Source organism: Ambystoma mexicanum, chromosome 2p (genome assembly GCF_040938575.1).
Source record: "Ambystoma mexicanum isolate Mex_15411 chromosome 2p, UKY_AmexF1_1, whole genome shotgun sequence".
In the NCBI taxonomy this organism is placed as follows: Eukaryota; Metazoa; Chordata; class Amphibia; order Caudata; family Ambystomatidae; genus Ambystoma; species Ambystoma mexicanum.
The window spans coordinates 720498082-720512890 of record NC_090923.1 but is presented as its reverse complement, the minus strand read 5'-3'; the positions used below and the strand labels follow the sequence as shown (position 1 = coordinate 720512890).

Sequence of the window (14809 nt, the reverse complement as noted above, 5' to 3'; positions counted from 1 at the left end):
ACCCAGCAGTGTAATACTTGTGTGAGTAGAGGGAGGTTGGCGATAGAGATGCATCCTGGATGCAGCTGCGTGCTTCAGCAACCCAGCAGTGTAATCCTTGTGTGAGTAGAGGGAGGTTGACGGAAGAGATGCATCCTGGATGCAGCTGCGTGCTTCAGCAACCCAGCAGTGTAATCCTTGTGTGAGTAGAGGGAGGTTGGCGGTAGAGATGCATCCTGGATGCAGCTGTGTGTTTTCAGAAAGCCAGCAGTGATATCCTTGTGTGAGTAGAGGGAGGTTGGCGGCAGAGATGCATCCTGGATGCAGCTGCGTGCTTCAGCAACCCAGCAGTGTAATCCTTGTGTGAGTAGAGGAAGGTTTGCGGTAGAGATGCGTCCTGGATGCAGCTGCGTGCTTCAGCAACCCAGCAGTGTAATCCTTGTGTGAGTAGAGGGAGGTTGGTGGTAGAGATGCGTCCTGGATGCAGTTGCGTGTTTTCAGCAAGCCAGCAGTGATATCCTTGTGTGAGTAGAGGGAGGTTGGCGGTAGAGATGCGTCCTGGATGCAGCTGCGTGCTTCAGCAACTCAGTAGTGTAATCCTTGTGTGAGTAGTGGGAGGTTGGCGGAAGAGATGCGTCCTGGATGCAACTGCGTGCTTTCAGCAACCAAGCAGTGATATCCTTGTGTGACTAGAGGGAGGTTGGCGGAAGAGATGCGTCCTGGATGCAGCTGAGTTCTTTCAGCAACCCAGCAGTGTAATCCTTGTGTGAGTAGAGGGAGGTTGGTGGTAGAGATGCGTCCTGGATGCAGTTGCGTGTTTTCAGCAAGCCAGCAGTGATATCCTTGTGTGAGTAGAGGGAGGTTGGCGGTAGAGATGCGTCCTGGATGCAGCTGCGTGCTTCAGCAACCCAGTAGTGTAATCCTTGTGTGAGTAGTGGGAGGTTGGCGGAAGAGATGCGTCCTGGATGCAACTGCGTGCTTTCAGCAACCAAGCAGTGATATCCTTGTGTGACTAGAGGGAGGTTGGCGGAAGAGATGCGTCCTGGATACAGCTGAGTTCTTTCAGCAGCCCAGCAGTGATATCCTTGAGTGAGTAGAGGGAAGTTGGCGGTAGAGATGCACCCTGGATGCAGCTGAGTGCTTCAGCAGCCCAGCAGTGATATCCTTGTGTGAGTAGAGGGAGGTTGGCGGTAGAGATGCACCCTGGATTCAGCTGCGTGCTTCAGCAACCCAGCAGTGTAATCCTTGTGTGAGTAGAGGGAGTTTGGCGGTAGAGATGCATCCTGGATGCAGCTGCGTGCTTCAGCAACCCAGCAGTGATATCCTTGTGTGAGTAGAGGGAGGTTGGCGGTAGAGATGCATCCTGGATGCAGCTGCGTGCTTTCAGCAACCCAGCAGTGTAATCCTTGTGTGAGTAGAGGGAGGTTGGCGGTAGAGATGCATCCTGGATGCAGCTGCGTGCTTTCAGCAACCCAGCAGTGGTATCCTTGTGTGAGTAGAGGGAGGTTGGCGGTATATATGCATCCTGGATGCAGCTGCGTGCTTCAGCAACCTAGCAGTGTAATCCTTGTGTGAGTAGAGGGAGGTTGGCGGTATATATGCATCCTGGATACAGCTGCGTGCTTCAGCAACCCAGCAGTGTAATCCTTGTGTGAGTAGAGGGAGGTTGGCGGTAGATATGCATCCTGGATGCAGCTGCGTGTTTCAGCAACCCAGCAGTGATATCCTTGTGTGAGTAGAGGGAGGTTGGCGGCAGAGATGCATCCTGGATGCAGCTGCGTGCTTCAGCAACCCAGCAGTGATATCCTTGTGTGAGTAGAGGGAGTTTGGCGGCAGAGATGCATCCTGGATGCAGCTGCGTGCTTCAGCAACCCAGCAGTGTAATCCTTGTGTGAGTAGAGGGAGGTTGGCGGTAGATATGCATCCTGGATGCAGCTTTGTGTTTTCAGCAAGCCAGCAGTGATATCCTTGTGTGAGTCGAGGGAGGTTGGCGGAAGAGATGCATCCTGGATGCAGCTGCGTGCTTCAGCAACCCAACAGTGTAATCCTTGTGTGAGTAGAGGGAGGTTGGCGGTAGAGATGCATCCTGGATGCAGCTGCGTGTTTTCAGCAAGCCAGCAGTGATATCCTTGTGTGAGTCGAGGGAGGTTGGCGGAAGAGATGCATCCTGGATGCAGCTGCGTGTTTTCAGCAACCCAGCAGTGATATCCTTGTGTGAGTAGAGGGAGGTTGGCGGTAGAGATGCATCCCGGATGCAGCTGCGTGCTTCAGCAACCCAGCAGTGATATCCTTGTGTGAGTAGAGGGAGGTTGGCGGTAGAGATGCATCCCGGATGCAGCTGCGTGCTTCAGCAACCCAGCAGTGATATCCTTGTGTGAGTAGAGGGAGGTTGGCGGTAGAGATGCATCCTGGATGCAGCTGCGTGCTTGAGATGCATCCTGGATGCAGCTGTGTGCTTCAGCAACCCAGCAGTGTAATCCTTGTGTGAGTAGAGGGAGGTTGGCGGTAGAGATGCATCCTGGATGCAGCTGTGTGTTTTCAGCAAGCCAGCAGTGATATCCTTGTGTGAGTAGAGGGAGGTTGGCGGTAGAGATGCATCCTGGATGCAGCTGTGTGCTTCAGCAACCCAGCAGTGTAATCGTTGTGTGAGTAGAGGGAGGTTTGCGGTAGAGATGCATCCTGGATGCAACTGCGTGCGTCAGCAACCCAGCAGTGTAATCGTTGTGTGAGTAGAGGGAGGTTTGCGGTAGAGATGCATCCTGGAAGCAACTGCGTGCTTCAGCAACCCAGCAGTGTAATCCTTGTGTGAGTAGAGGGAGGTTGGTGGAAGATATGCATCCTGGATGCAGCTGCGTGCTTTCAGCAACCCAGCAGTGATATCCTTGTGTGAGTAGAGGGAGGTTGGCGGTAGAGATGCATCCTGGATGCAGCTGCGTGCTTTCAGCAACCCAGCAGTGTAATCCTTGTGTGAGTCGAGGGAGGTTGGCGGTAGAGATGCATCCTGGATGCAGCTGCGTGCTTTCAGCAACCCAGCAGTGTAATCCTTGTGTGAGTCGAGGGAGGTTGGCGCTAGAGATGCATCCTGGATGCAGCTGCGTGCTTTCAGCAACCCAGCAGTGTAATCCGTGTGTGAGTGTAGGGAGGTTGTCGGAAGAGACGCATCCTGGATGCAGCTGCGTGCTTCAGCAACCCAGCAGTGTAATCCTTGTGTGAGTAGAGGGAGGTTGGCGGTAGAGACGCATCCTGGATGCAGCTGCGTGCTTCAGCAACTCAGCAGTGTAATCCTTGTGTGAGTAGAGGGAGGTTGGTGGTAGAGACGCATCCTGGATGCAGCTGCGTGCTTCAGCAACCCAGCAGTGTAATTCTTGTGTGAGTAGAGGGAGGTTGGCGGTAGAGATGCGTCCTGGATGCAGCTGCGTGCTTCAGCAACCCAGTAGTGTAATCCTTGTGTGAGTAGTGGGAGGTTGGCGGAAGAGATGCGTCCTGGATGCAACTGCGTGCTTTCAGCAACCAAGCAGTGATATCCTTGTGTGACTAGAGGGAGGTTGGCGGAAGAGATGCGTCCTGGATGCAGCTGAGTTCTTTCAGCAGCCCAGCAGTGATATCCTTGAGTGAGTAGAGGGAAGTTGGCGGTAGAGATGCACCCTGGATGCAGCTGAGTGCTTCAGCAGCCCAGCAGTGATATCCTTGTGTGAGTAGAGGGAGGTTGGCGGTAGAGATGCACCCTGGATTCAGCTGCGTGCTTCAGCAACCCAGCAGTGTAATCCTTGTGTGAGTAGAGGGAGTTTGGCGGTAGAGATGCATCCTGGATGCAGCTGCGTGCTTCAGCAACCCAGCAGTGATATCCTTGTGTGAGTAGAGGGAGGTTGGCGGTAGAGATGCATCCTGGATGCAGCTGCGTGCTTTCAGCAACCCAGCAGTGTAATCCTTGTGTGAGTAGAGGGAGGTTGGCGGTAGAGATGCATCCTGGATGCAGCTGCGTGCTTTCAGCAACCCAGCAGTGGTATCCTTGTGTGAGTAGAGGGAGGTTGGCGGTATATATGCATCCTGGATGCAGCTGCGTGCTTCAGCAACCTAGCAGTGTAATCCTTGTGTGAGTAGAGGGAGGTTGGCGGTATATATGCATCCTGGATACAGCTGCGTGCTTCAGCAACCCAGCAGTGTAATCCTTGTGTGAGTAGAGGGAGGTTGGCGGTAGATATGCATCCTGGATGCAGCTGCGTGTTTCAGCAACCCAGCAGTGATATCCTTGTGTGAGTAGAGGGAGGTTGGCGGCAGAGATGCATCCTGGATGCAGCTGTGTGCTTCAGCAACCCAGCAGTGATATCCTTGTGTGAGTAGAGGGAGGTTGGCGGCAGAGATGCATCCTGGATGCAGCTGCGTGCTTCAGCAACCCAGCAGTGTAATCCTTGTGTGAGTAGAGGGAGGTTGGCGGTAGATATGCATCCTGGATGCAGCTTTGTGTTTTCAGCAAGCCAGCAGTGATATCCTTGTGTGAGTCGAGGGAGGTTGGCGGAAGAGATGCATCCTGGATGCAGCTGCGTGCTTCAGCAACCCAACAGTGTAATCCTTGTGTGAGTAGAGGGAGGTTGGCGGTAGAGATGCATCCTGGATGCAGCTGCGTGTTTTCAGCAAGCCAGCAGTGATATCCTTGTGTGAGTCGAGGGAGGTTGGCGGAAGAGATGCATCCTGGATGCAGCTGCGTGTTTTCAGCAACCCAGCAGTGATATCATTGTGTGAGTAGAGGGAGGTTGGCGGTAGAGATGCATCCCGGATGCAGCTGCGTGCTTCAGCAACCCAGCAGTGATATCCTTGTGTGAGTAGAGGGAGGTTGGCGGTAGAGATGCATCCCGGATGCAGCTGCGTGCTTCAGCAACCCAGCAGTGATATCCTTGTGTGAGTAGAGGGAGGTTGGCAGTAGAGATGCATCCTGGATGCAGCTGCGTGCTTCAGCAACCCAGCAGTGTAATCCTTGTGTGAGTAGAGGGAGGTTGGCGGTAGATATGCATCCTGGATGCAGCTGTGTGTTTTCAGCAAGCCAGCAGTGATATCCTTGTGTGAGTCGAGGGAGGTTGGCGGAAGAGATGCATCCTGGATGCAGATGTGTGCTTCAGCAACCCAGCAGTGTAATCCTTGTGTGAGTAGAGGGAGGTTGGTGGTAGAGATGCATCCTGGATGCAGCTGTGTGTTTTCAGCAAGCCAGCAGTGATATCCTTGTGTGAGTAGAGGGAGGTTGGCGGTAGAGATGCATCCTGGATGCAGCTGTGTGCTTCAGCAACCCAGCAGTGTAATCGTTGTGTGAGTAGAGGGAGGTTTGCGGTAGAGATGCATCCTGGATGCAACTGCGTGCTTCAGCAACCCAGCAGTGTAATCGTTGTGTGAGTAGAGGGAGGTTTGCGGTAGAGATGCATCCTGGAAGCAGCTGCGTGCTTCAGCAACCCAGCAGTGTAATCCTTGTGTGAGTAGAGGGAGGTTGGTGGAAGATATGCATCCTGGATGCAGCTGCGTGCTTTCAGCAACGCAGCAGTGACATCCTTGTGTGAGTAGAGGGAGGTTGGCGGTAGAGATGCATCCTGGATGCAGCTGCGTGCTTTCAGCAACCCAGCAGTGTAATCCTTGTGTGAGTCGAGGGAGGTTGGCGGTAGAGATGCATCCTGGATGCAGCTGCGTGCTTTCAGCAACCCAGCAGTGTAATCCTTGTGTGAGTCGAGGGAGGTTGGCGCTAGAGATGCATCCTGGATGCAGCTGCGTGCTTCAGCAACCCAGCAGTGTAATCCTTGTGTGAGTAGAGGGAGGTTGGCGGTAGAGACACATCCTGGATGCAGCTGCGTGCTTCAGCAACTCAGCAGTGTAATCCTTGTGTGAGTAGAGGGAGGTTGGCGGTAGAGACGCATCCTGGATGCAGCTGCGTGCTTCAGCAACCCAGCAGTGTAATTCTTGTGTGAGTAGAGGGAGGTTGGCGGTAGAGACGCATCCTGGATGCAGCTGCGTGTTTTCAGCAACCCAGCAGGGTAATCCTTGTGTGAGTAGAGGGAGGTTGGTGGTAGAGATGCATCCTGGATGCAGCTGCGTGCTTTCAGCAACCCAGCAGTGTAATCCTTGTGTGAGTCGAGGGAGGTTGGCGGTAGAGATGCATCCTGGATGCAGCTGCGTGCTTTCAGCAACCCAGCAGTGTAATCCTTGTGTGAGCCGAGGGAGGTTGGCGGTAGAGATGCATCCTGGATGCAGCTGCGTGCTTTCAGCAACCCAGCAGTGTAATCCTTGTGTGAGTTGAGGGAGGTTGGCGGAAGAGACACATCCTGGATGCAGCTGCGTGCTTCAGCAACCCAGCAGTGATATCCTTGTGTGAGTAGAGGGAGGTTGGCGGTAGAGACGCATCCTGGATGCAGCTGCGTGCTTCAGCAACCCAGCAGTGTAATCCTTGTGTGAGTAGAGGGAGGTTGGCGGTAGAGACGCATCCTGGATGCAGCTGCGTGCTTCAGCAACCCAGCAGTGTAATTCTTGTGTGAGTAGAGGGAGGTTGGCGGTAGAGATGCATCCTGGATGCAGCTGCGTGTTTTCAGCAACCCAGCAACCCAGCAGTGATATCCTTGTGTGAGTAGAGGGAGGTTGGCAGTATATATGCATCCTGGATGCAGCTGCGTGCTTCAGCAACCCAGCAGCTTAATCCTTGTGTGAGTAGAGGGAGGTTGGCGGTATATATGCATCCTGGATGCAGCTGCGTGCTTCAGCAACCCAGCAGCGTAATCCTTGTGTGAGTAGAGGGAGGTTGGCGGTATATATACATCCTGGATGCAGCTGCGTGCTTCAGCAACCCAGCAGTGTAATCCTTGTGTGAGTAGAGGGAGGTTGGCGGTAGATATGCATCCTGGATGCAGCTGCGTGTTTCAGCAACCCAGCAGTGATATCCTTGTGTGAGTAGAGGGAGGTTGGCGGCAGAGATGCATCCTGGATGCAGCTGCGTGCTTCAGCAACCCAGCAGTGATATCCTTGTGTGAGTAGAGGGAGGTTGGCGGCAGAGATGCATCCTGGATGCAGCTGCGTGCTTCAGCAACCCAGCAGTGTAATCCTTGTGTGAGTAGAGGGAGGTTGGCGGTAGATATGCATCCTGGATGTAGCTTTGTGTTTTCAGCAAGCCAGCAGTCATACCCTTGTGTGAGTCGAGGGAGGTTTGCGGAAGAGATGCATCCTGGATGCAGCTGCGTCCTTTCAGCAACCCAGCAGTGATATCCTTGTGTGAGTAGAGGGAGGTTGGTGGTAGAGATGCATCCTGGATGCAGCTGCGTGCTTCAGCAACCCAGCAGTGTAATCCTTGTGTGAGTAGAGGGAGGTTGGCGGAAGAGATGCATCCTGGATGCAGCTGTGTGTTTTCAGCAAGCCAGCAGTGATATCCTTGTGTGAGTCGAGGGAGGTTGGCGGAAGAGATGCATCCTGGATGCAGGTGCGTGCTTCAGCAACCCAGCAGTGATATCCTTGTGTGAGTAGAGTGAGGTTGGCGGTAGAGATGCATCCTGGATGCAGCTACGTGCTTCAGCAACCCAGCAGTGTAATCCTTGTGTGAGTAGAGGGAGGTTGGCGGTAGAGATGCATCCTGGATGCAGCTGTGTGTTTCAGCAACCCAGCCGTGATATCCTTGTGTGAGTAGAGGGAGGTTGGCGGTAGAGATGCATCCTGGATGCAGCTGTGTGTTTTCAGCAAGCCAGCAGTGATTTCCTTGTGTGAGTCGAGGGAGGTTGGCGGAAGAGATGCATCCTGGATGCAGGTGCGTGCTTCAGCAACCCAGCAGTGATATCCTTGTGTGAGTAGAGGGAGGTTGGCGGTAGAGATGCATCCTGGATGCAGCTACGTGCTTCAGCAACCCAGCAGTGTAATCCTTGTGTGAGTAGAGGGAGGTTGGCGGTAGAGATGCATCCTGGATGCAGCTGCGTGCTTCAGCAACCCAGCAGTGTAATCCTTGTGTGAGTAGAGGGAGGTTGGCGGAAGAGATGCATCCTGGATGCAGCTGTGTGTTTTCAGCAAGCCAGCAGTGATATCCTTGTGTGAGTCGAAGGAGGTTGGCGGAAGAGATGCATCCTGGATGCAGGTGCGTGCTTCAGCAACCCAGCAGTGATATCCTTGTGTGAGTAGAGGGAGGTTGGTGGTAGAGATGCATCCTGGATGCAGCTACGTGCTTCAGCAACCCAGCAGTGTAATCCTTGTGTGAGTAGAGGGAGGTTGGCGGAAGAGATGCATCCTGGATGCAGCTGCGTGCTTCAGCAACCCAGCAGTGTAATCCTTGTGTGAGTAGAGGGAGGTTGGCGGTAGAGATGCATCCTGGATGCAGCTGCGTGCTTCAGCAACCCAGAAGTGTAATCCTTGTGTGAGTAGAGGGAGGTTGGCGGTAGAGATGCATCCTGGATGCAGCTGTGTGCTTCAGCAACCCAGCAGTGTAATCCTTGTGTGAGTAGAGGGAGGTCTGCGGTAGGGATGCATCCTGGATGCAGCTGCGTGCTTCAGCAACCCAGCAGTGTAATCCTTGTGTGAGTAGAGGGAGGTCGGCGGAAGAGATGCATCCTGGATGCAGCTGCGTGCTTTCAGCAACCCAGCAGTGTAATCCTTGTGTGAGTCGAGGGAGGTTGGTGGTAGAGATGCATCCTGGATGCAGCTGCGTGCTTCAGCAACCCAGCAGTGTAATCCTTGTGTGAGTAGAGGGAGGTTGGCGGTAGAGATGCATCCTGGATGCAGCTGCGTGCTTCAGCAACCCAGCAGTGTAATCCTTGTGTGAGTAGAGGGAGGTTGGCGGTAGAGATGCATCCTGGATCCAGCTGCGTGCTTCAGCAACCCAGCAGTGTAATCCTTGTGTGAGTAGAGGGAGGTTGGCGGTAGAGATGCATCCTGATTGCAGCTGCGTGTGTTCAGCAACCCAGCAGTGTAATCCTTGTGTGATTAGAGGGAGGTTGGCGGAAGAGATGCATCCTAGATGCAGCTGCGTGCTTTCAGCAACCCAGCAGTGATATCCTTGTGTGAGTAGAGGGAGGTTGGCAGTAGAGATGCACCCTGGATTCAGCTGCGTGCTTCAGCAACCCAGCAGTGTAATCCTTGTGTGAGTAGAGGGAGGTTGGCGGTAGAGATGCACCCTGGATGCAGTGCGTGCTTTCAGCAACCCAGCAGTGTAATCCTAGTGTGAGTAGAGGGAGGTTGGCGGTAGATATGCATCCTGGATGCAGCTGCGTGCTTCAGCAAACCAGCAGTGTAATCCTTGTGTGAGTAGAGGGAGGTTGGCGGTATATATGCATCCTGGATGCAGCTGCGTGCTTCAGCAAACCAGCAGTGATATCCTTGTGTGAGTAGAGGGAGGTTGGCGGTAGATATGCATCCTGGATGCAGCTGCGTGCTTCAGCAACCCAGCAGTGATATCCTTGTGTGAGTAGAGGGAGGTTGGCGGCAGACATGCATCCTGGATGCAGCTGCGTGCTTCAGCAACCCAGCAGTGATATCCTTGTGTGAGTAGAGGGAGGTTGGCGGCAGAGATGCATCCTGGATGCAGCTGCGTGCTTCAGCAACCCAGCAGTGTAATCCTTGTGTGAGTCGAGGGAGGTTGGCGGAAGAGATGCATCCTGGATGCAGCTGCGTCCATTCAGCAACCCAGCAGTGATATCCTTGTGTGAGTAGAGGGAGGTTGGTGGTAGAGATGCATCCTGGATGCAGCTGCGTGCTTCAGCAACCCAGCAGTGATATCCTTGTGTGAGTAGAGGGAGGTTGCCGGCAGATATGCATCCTGGATGCAGCTGCGTGCTTCAGCAACCCAGCAGTGATATCCTTGTGTGAGTAGAGGGAGGTTGGCGGCAGAGATGCATCCTGGATGCAGCTGCGTGCTTCATCAACCCAGCAGTGTAATCCTTGTGTGAGTCGAGGGAGGTTGGCGGAAGAGATGCATCCTGGATGCAGCTGCGTCCATTCAGCAACCCAGCAGTGATATCCTTGTGTGAGTAGAGGGAGTTTGGCGGTAGAGATGCATCCTGGATGCAGCTGTGTGTTTTCAGCAAGCCAGCAGTGATATCCTTGTGTGAGTCGATGGAGGTTGGCGGAAGAGATGCATCCTGGATGCAGCTGTGTGCTTCAGCAACCCAGCAGTGATATCCTTGTGTGAGTCGAGGGAGGTTGGCGGTAGAGATGCATCCTGGATGCAGCTGCGTGCTTCAGCAACCCAGCAGTGTAATCCTTGTGTGAGTAGAGGGAGGTTAGCGGTAGAGATGCATCCTGGATGCAGCTGCGTGTTTTCAGCAACCCAGCCGTGATATCCTTGTGTGAGTAGAGGGAGGTTGGCGGTAGAGATGCATCCTGGATGCAGCTGCGTGCTTCAGCAAACCAGCAGTGTAATCCTTGTGTGAGTAGAGGGAGGTTGGCGGTAGAGATGCATCCTGGATGCAGCTGTGTGTTTTCAGCAACCCAGCAGTGTAATCCTTGTGTGAGTAGAGGGAGGTTGGCGGAAGAGATGCATCCTGGATGCAGCTGTGTGTTTTCAGCAACCCGGCAGTGTAATCCTTGTGTGAGTAGAGGGAGGTTGGCGGTAGAGATGCATCCTGGATGCAGCTGTGTGTTTTCAGCAAGCCGGCAGTGTAATCCTTGTGTGAGTAGAGGGAGGTTGGCGGTAGAGATGCATCCTGGATGCAGCTGTGTGTTTTCAGCAAGCCGGCAGTGTAATCCTTGTGTGAGTAGAGGGAGGTTGGCGGAAGAGATGCATCCTGGATGCAGCTGTGTGTTTTCAGCAAGCCAGCAGTGTAATCCTTGTGTGAGTAGAGGGAGGTTGGCGGAAGAGATGCATCCTGGATGCAGCTGTGTGTTTTCAGCAACCCAGCAGTGATATCCTTGTGTGAGTCGAGGGAGGTTGGCGGAAGAGATGCATCCTGGATGCAGCTGCGTCCTTTCAGCAACCCAGCAGTGATATCCCTGTGTGAGTAGAGGGAGGTTGGCGGTAGAGATGCATCCTGGATGCAGCTGCGTGCTTCAGCAACCCAGCAGTGTAATCCTTGTGTGAGTAGAGGGAGGTTGGCGGTAGAGATGCATCCTGGATGCAGCTGTGTGTTTTCAGCAAGCCAGCAGTGATATCCTTGTGTGAGTAGAGGGAGGTTAGCATTAGAGATGCATCCTGGATACAGCTGTGTGTTTTCAGCAAGCTAGCAGTGTAATCCTTGTGTGAGTAGAGGGAGGTTGGCGGTAGAGATGCATCCTGGATGCAGCTGTGTGTTTTCAGCAAGCCAGCAGTGATATCCTTGTGTGAGTCGAGGGAGGTTGGCGGAAGAGATGCATCCTGGATGCAGCTGCGTGCTTCAGCAACCCAGCAGTGATATCCTTGTGTGAGTAGAGGGAGGTTGGCGGTAGAGATGCATCCTGGATACAGCTGTGTGTTTTCAGCAAGCTAGCAGTGTAATCCTTGTGTGAGTAGAGGGAGGTTGGCGGAAGAGATGCATCCTGGATGCAGCTGTGTGTTTTCAGCAAGCCAGCAGGGATTCCACTGCACAGACCTGCACTGAGGGGCATCAACGCATCTTCTGAACCGGAAACATATTATCCATTTGTGTTACCATTACTCAAAATATCTGAGCCTTTGGAGGTAAAAACGACATCTCTATCTTAAATCATAGGCCCTGGCCTTCTTGATCATTGTGATTTAAGCTTCCTTCCCATCCCTGTACTTGCTCCCATGGAGGCTCTTGCATCGGACAAATTCTTCTGTTGACTTTTTGGAACCATTACACTCAGATTCTGAGAAAGATTTGCCCGTAGTTGTTACTTCCCTTCTGATGCATCTGGCAAGGATAAAACTGTAAGTAACTAAAATCTGTGATCTCTGCGTTTGACGAGGTTTTTTGTTGTGAAGGCCTCCAAAACTGGACTTCCCCCGATGCACATAACTATGTCCAAAAGGTAAGGATCAAAATAGCTGTTCCATCCATATTCTTCCATCTGTGCCGATGTAGACGTCAGGCATGGAGGCGAGGAATGCATGCTGGCATGAGAATTTGCTTACTGGCATTCTTTGCATTATTCTATGTTACTTTATCCTCTGATGGAAGCATAGACCAGAAAGAAATTGAAGAAGATCGTGCATCCACCCACAGCAATTATGTTAAAAGGTCCCTGGCCTGAGAGTGATGGCGGAAAATCAGCAGCCAAGGCCACCCAACGAGAAGCAAACCTTATTGGCAATAAGTAAGGTTATCCCATGATGTGGTCTTGGGTTACATAGCGCTTTTTGCAGGCATGCGCGTGGTCTCTTGGAGATACATGTATCATCTAGGCTGAAGCTCCACAGAAATCCTATACACTGTTAGGCTAATAATGATTGCCCAAAAAGATACAATGAGTCTGTGGAGAAGAATAGTGGAAGGGTTATTCACTGCCGACTGAATCAGGCCTAGTGGGTTCCATTTATTATGGGACCAATATGGTTGAGGCCAATATAGGACTGGGCATCGGTACTTGTGTTGCTGGTTTCTCCTTGCTTTATCTTCTGCTTTTTCTTGAAGGAGAGGTGGAATCGGAAACTATTTGTTCTACATCATGCACATCTTTTCAAGCCCTGTGCGGTTCCTGGGAACACTGGATTCCTTGACTTTTTAAGGACCGTCCATTCTAGTACTAGATTTCCCAAACACATTTTAAGAATCAGTTTAGGAACCCATCAGGTCTCTGAAAGGACCTCTAGATACAGGTTGTGACTGGGACAAAAAGTAGACCTGGCAGGGATAAAAGTGGCCTACGTTAACAAATTCTTCCTTGTAAAGCACATTGTTCAAAACTACCAGGTACAGAGAGCACCGCGTAATTACAGTTGCCCACATTGACCCAGAAAATTGGCCCACACTAACCTATCAGGGGGTCACTTTGGGTATTGCGCAATGGGCCAGTCGTAGCCCACCTCCATAGGAAACATAAGGGGTCATGAAGCCATATTATTCAGGCCACACATTTTCCTGGTCACCCCCAGACCCGTTTCAAGTGACAACGACGTCAGAACAATCTATGATGTAAACATGATGTCTGATCCAGGAGGCTGGTGAGTTTTTCTGCAAAGTATCACCCAGGAAGAGTTTCTCCTTTTGCAGGTTTAAAGAGAATCAGGCAATTGCAGAGTTGCGTACAGGAACTGAGATCAGACACGTTTGCAGGAATACAGGTGGGATTTAACCCTCTAATAGAGACACTAACTAATAAACAGAAAAACTAGACCGCCCAGACTGTCCTTCATTGAAAAAACAGTGACATGCAATATCCGTCCATGTGCCTTGGTCCTAACTACATGGAGTGTTCACGCCTGTTATCTAACAGTCCATAAGGTATGGCTATTTCCCCACATTGGGACTTGAGAGTAGGACATGACAGTTCTTTCATCTACTTCACCTGTTTGCCGATCTAACAAAAGTGGTAGTGACTCATGTGGAGATTTGTAAGCCAGCAGACGGAACGAAAAGTTCCTGGTGGCAGCACTTATTATGTTATGTTATATGGTGGTTTAATAGAGCGCCCAATCACCTAACGGTATCTGTCTCTGTGTCTCTCTTACTGTTTCAGAGTGGGCATGTATCGCCAGTAACTACAAAGCACAAGCACTAGCACAGAGAGGTCACTCACAGCAACATATAACATTAACAGTTCTCAGGCTTCCTTTACCAATACGGTGTCCCGATGAACGACATTCTCCTGGCAAGGGTGGCCGTGATTTGTGCAGAGATCCCAAAGTCGGCTGGTGGACAGGAAAAAGAAGGAGAATCATATATGTTATCATTTTTCACCACTGCGTGCATATGTACCCGTCCGCAATGTCAAATTACGTGATAACGCAACATGATACCCAATCTGTCTTCAGCTCAGTTTGTCTCTATCTGAAACTACAACCTTGGAAAAAAGTGACAACGCCCTCAGAAGAGTAAAAGTAAAACATTCTAGGTTTGTTGAATAATAAAAATAAAAAAATGGAAGTGATGCAGAAGGAAAAGTACTGATAGAATCTTCAAATTATGCATGTGATGTTGTGAAAAAAGCACCAAGTTAACATTTTAACAAGGTTAAAGAGAAGTTAAAAACAGACAGCGAAATAAGATGATGGGCTGCCTTAAACAACAGGAGTGCCTGTTAAAAAAAAGTTCTGAAATAGTTCACCATAGATTATTTTATTTTGTGTTGACTTGTCACATTTTGAAACATATTATTGATCTGGGTAGACTCAAATACTCTTACAACTTTTTGTAATATCCATTACCATTTAGGGTCTGTATTTAGAGTAGGGGTGTACCGAACTTCGGCTTCGAGTAAGTATTTGGCTGAATTCCGGCTGAAAAAAAGCTATTCGGCCCCGGCCGAATAGTTTCCTACTATTCGGCTCTTGCCGAATACTTTGACATTCTCATTTGAATACAATGCAACATTAACTCAGAAAGGCAAATATAGACTTCAGTTTGCAAAACTGAATCACAAAGCTGAAAAATATCTTATATTGTAATCTGCTCTTTAGTACATGTTTTGTTACAGATTCTTAGACATAAAAGGTGCTCATCTTTTATACTTAGCCTGCAACAATATAGGAAAATATGTTTATATGCAATGTGCACTTTTTTCAGTTGGAAAAGACAAACTGAAAGAAAAATAGATACTTTCAGTTCCTGTCATGTCACTTCCCATTGCATATGTCATAGTCCCTCCTTTTCTTTTTTTACAGACTTGAGTCCTGAGTTTAACATTATCTGATATTTTATCAGGAATGATCAGTTGCATATGTTTGTGTATTGGCGAGAAGGAGTGGCTAGGATAAGTGAAAAGTGAACAGCATTTGGTTGGGTGGGGTGAATAG

General features: G+C 51.0%; 1 protein-coding gene across 1 annotated transcript in view; it reads right to left on the bottom strand.

The window, feature by feature from the left end:
* MAP4K1 (mitogen-activated protein kinase kinase kinase kinase 1) overlaps window positions 1-14809 on the bottom strand; it is an 869227-nt gene that overhangs the window by 481191 nt on the left and 373227 nt on the right. Inside the window, exon 8 of the mRNA XM_069644317.1 lies at window positions 13633-13705. Within this exon, the coding sequence (XP_069500418.1) occupies window positions 13633-13705 (73 nt within the window). The remainder of the gene's footprint in view (window positions 1-13632; window positions 13706-14809) is intronic.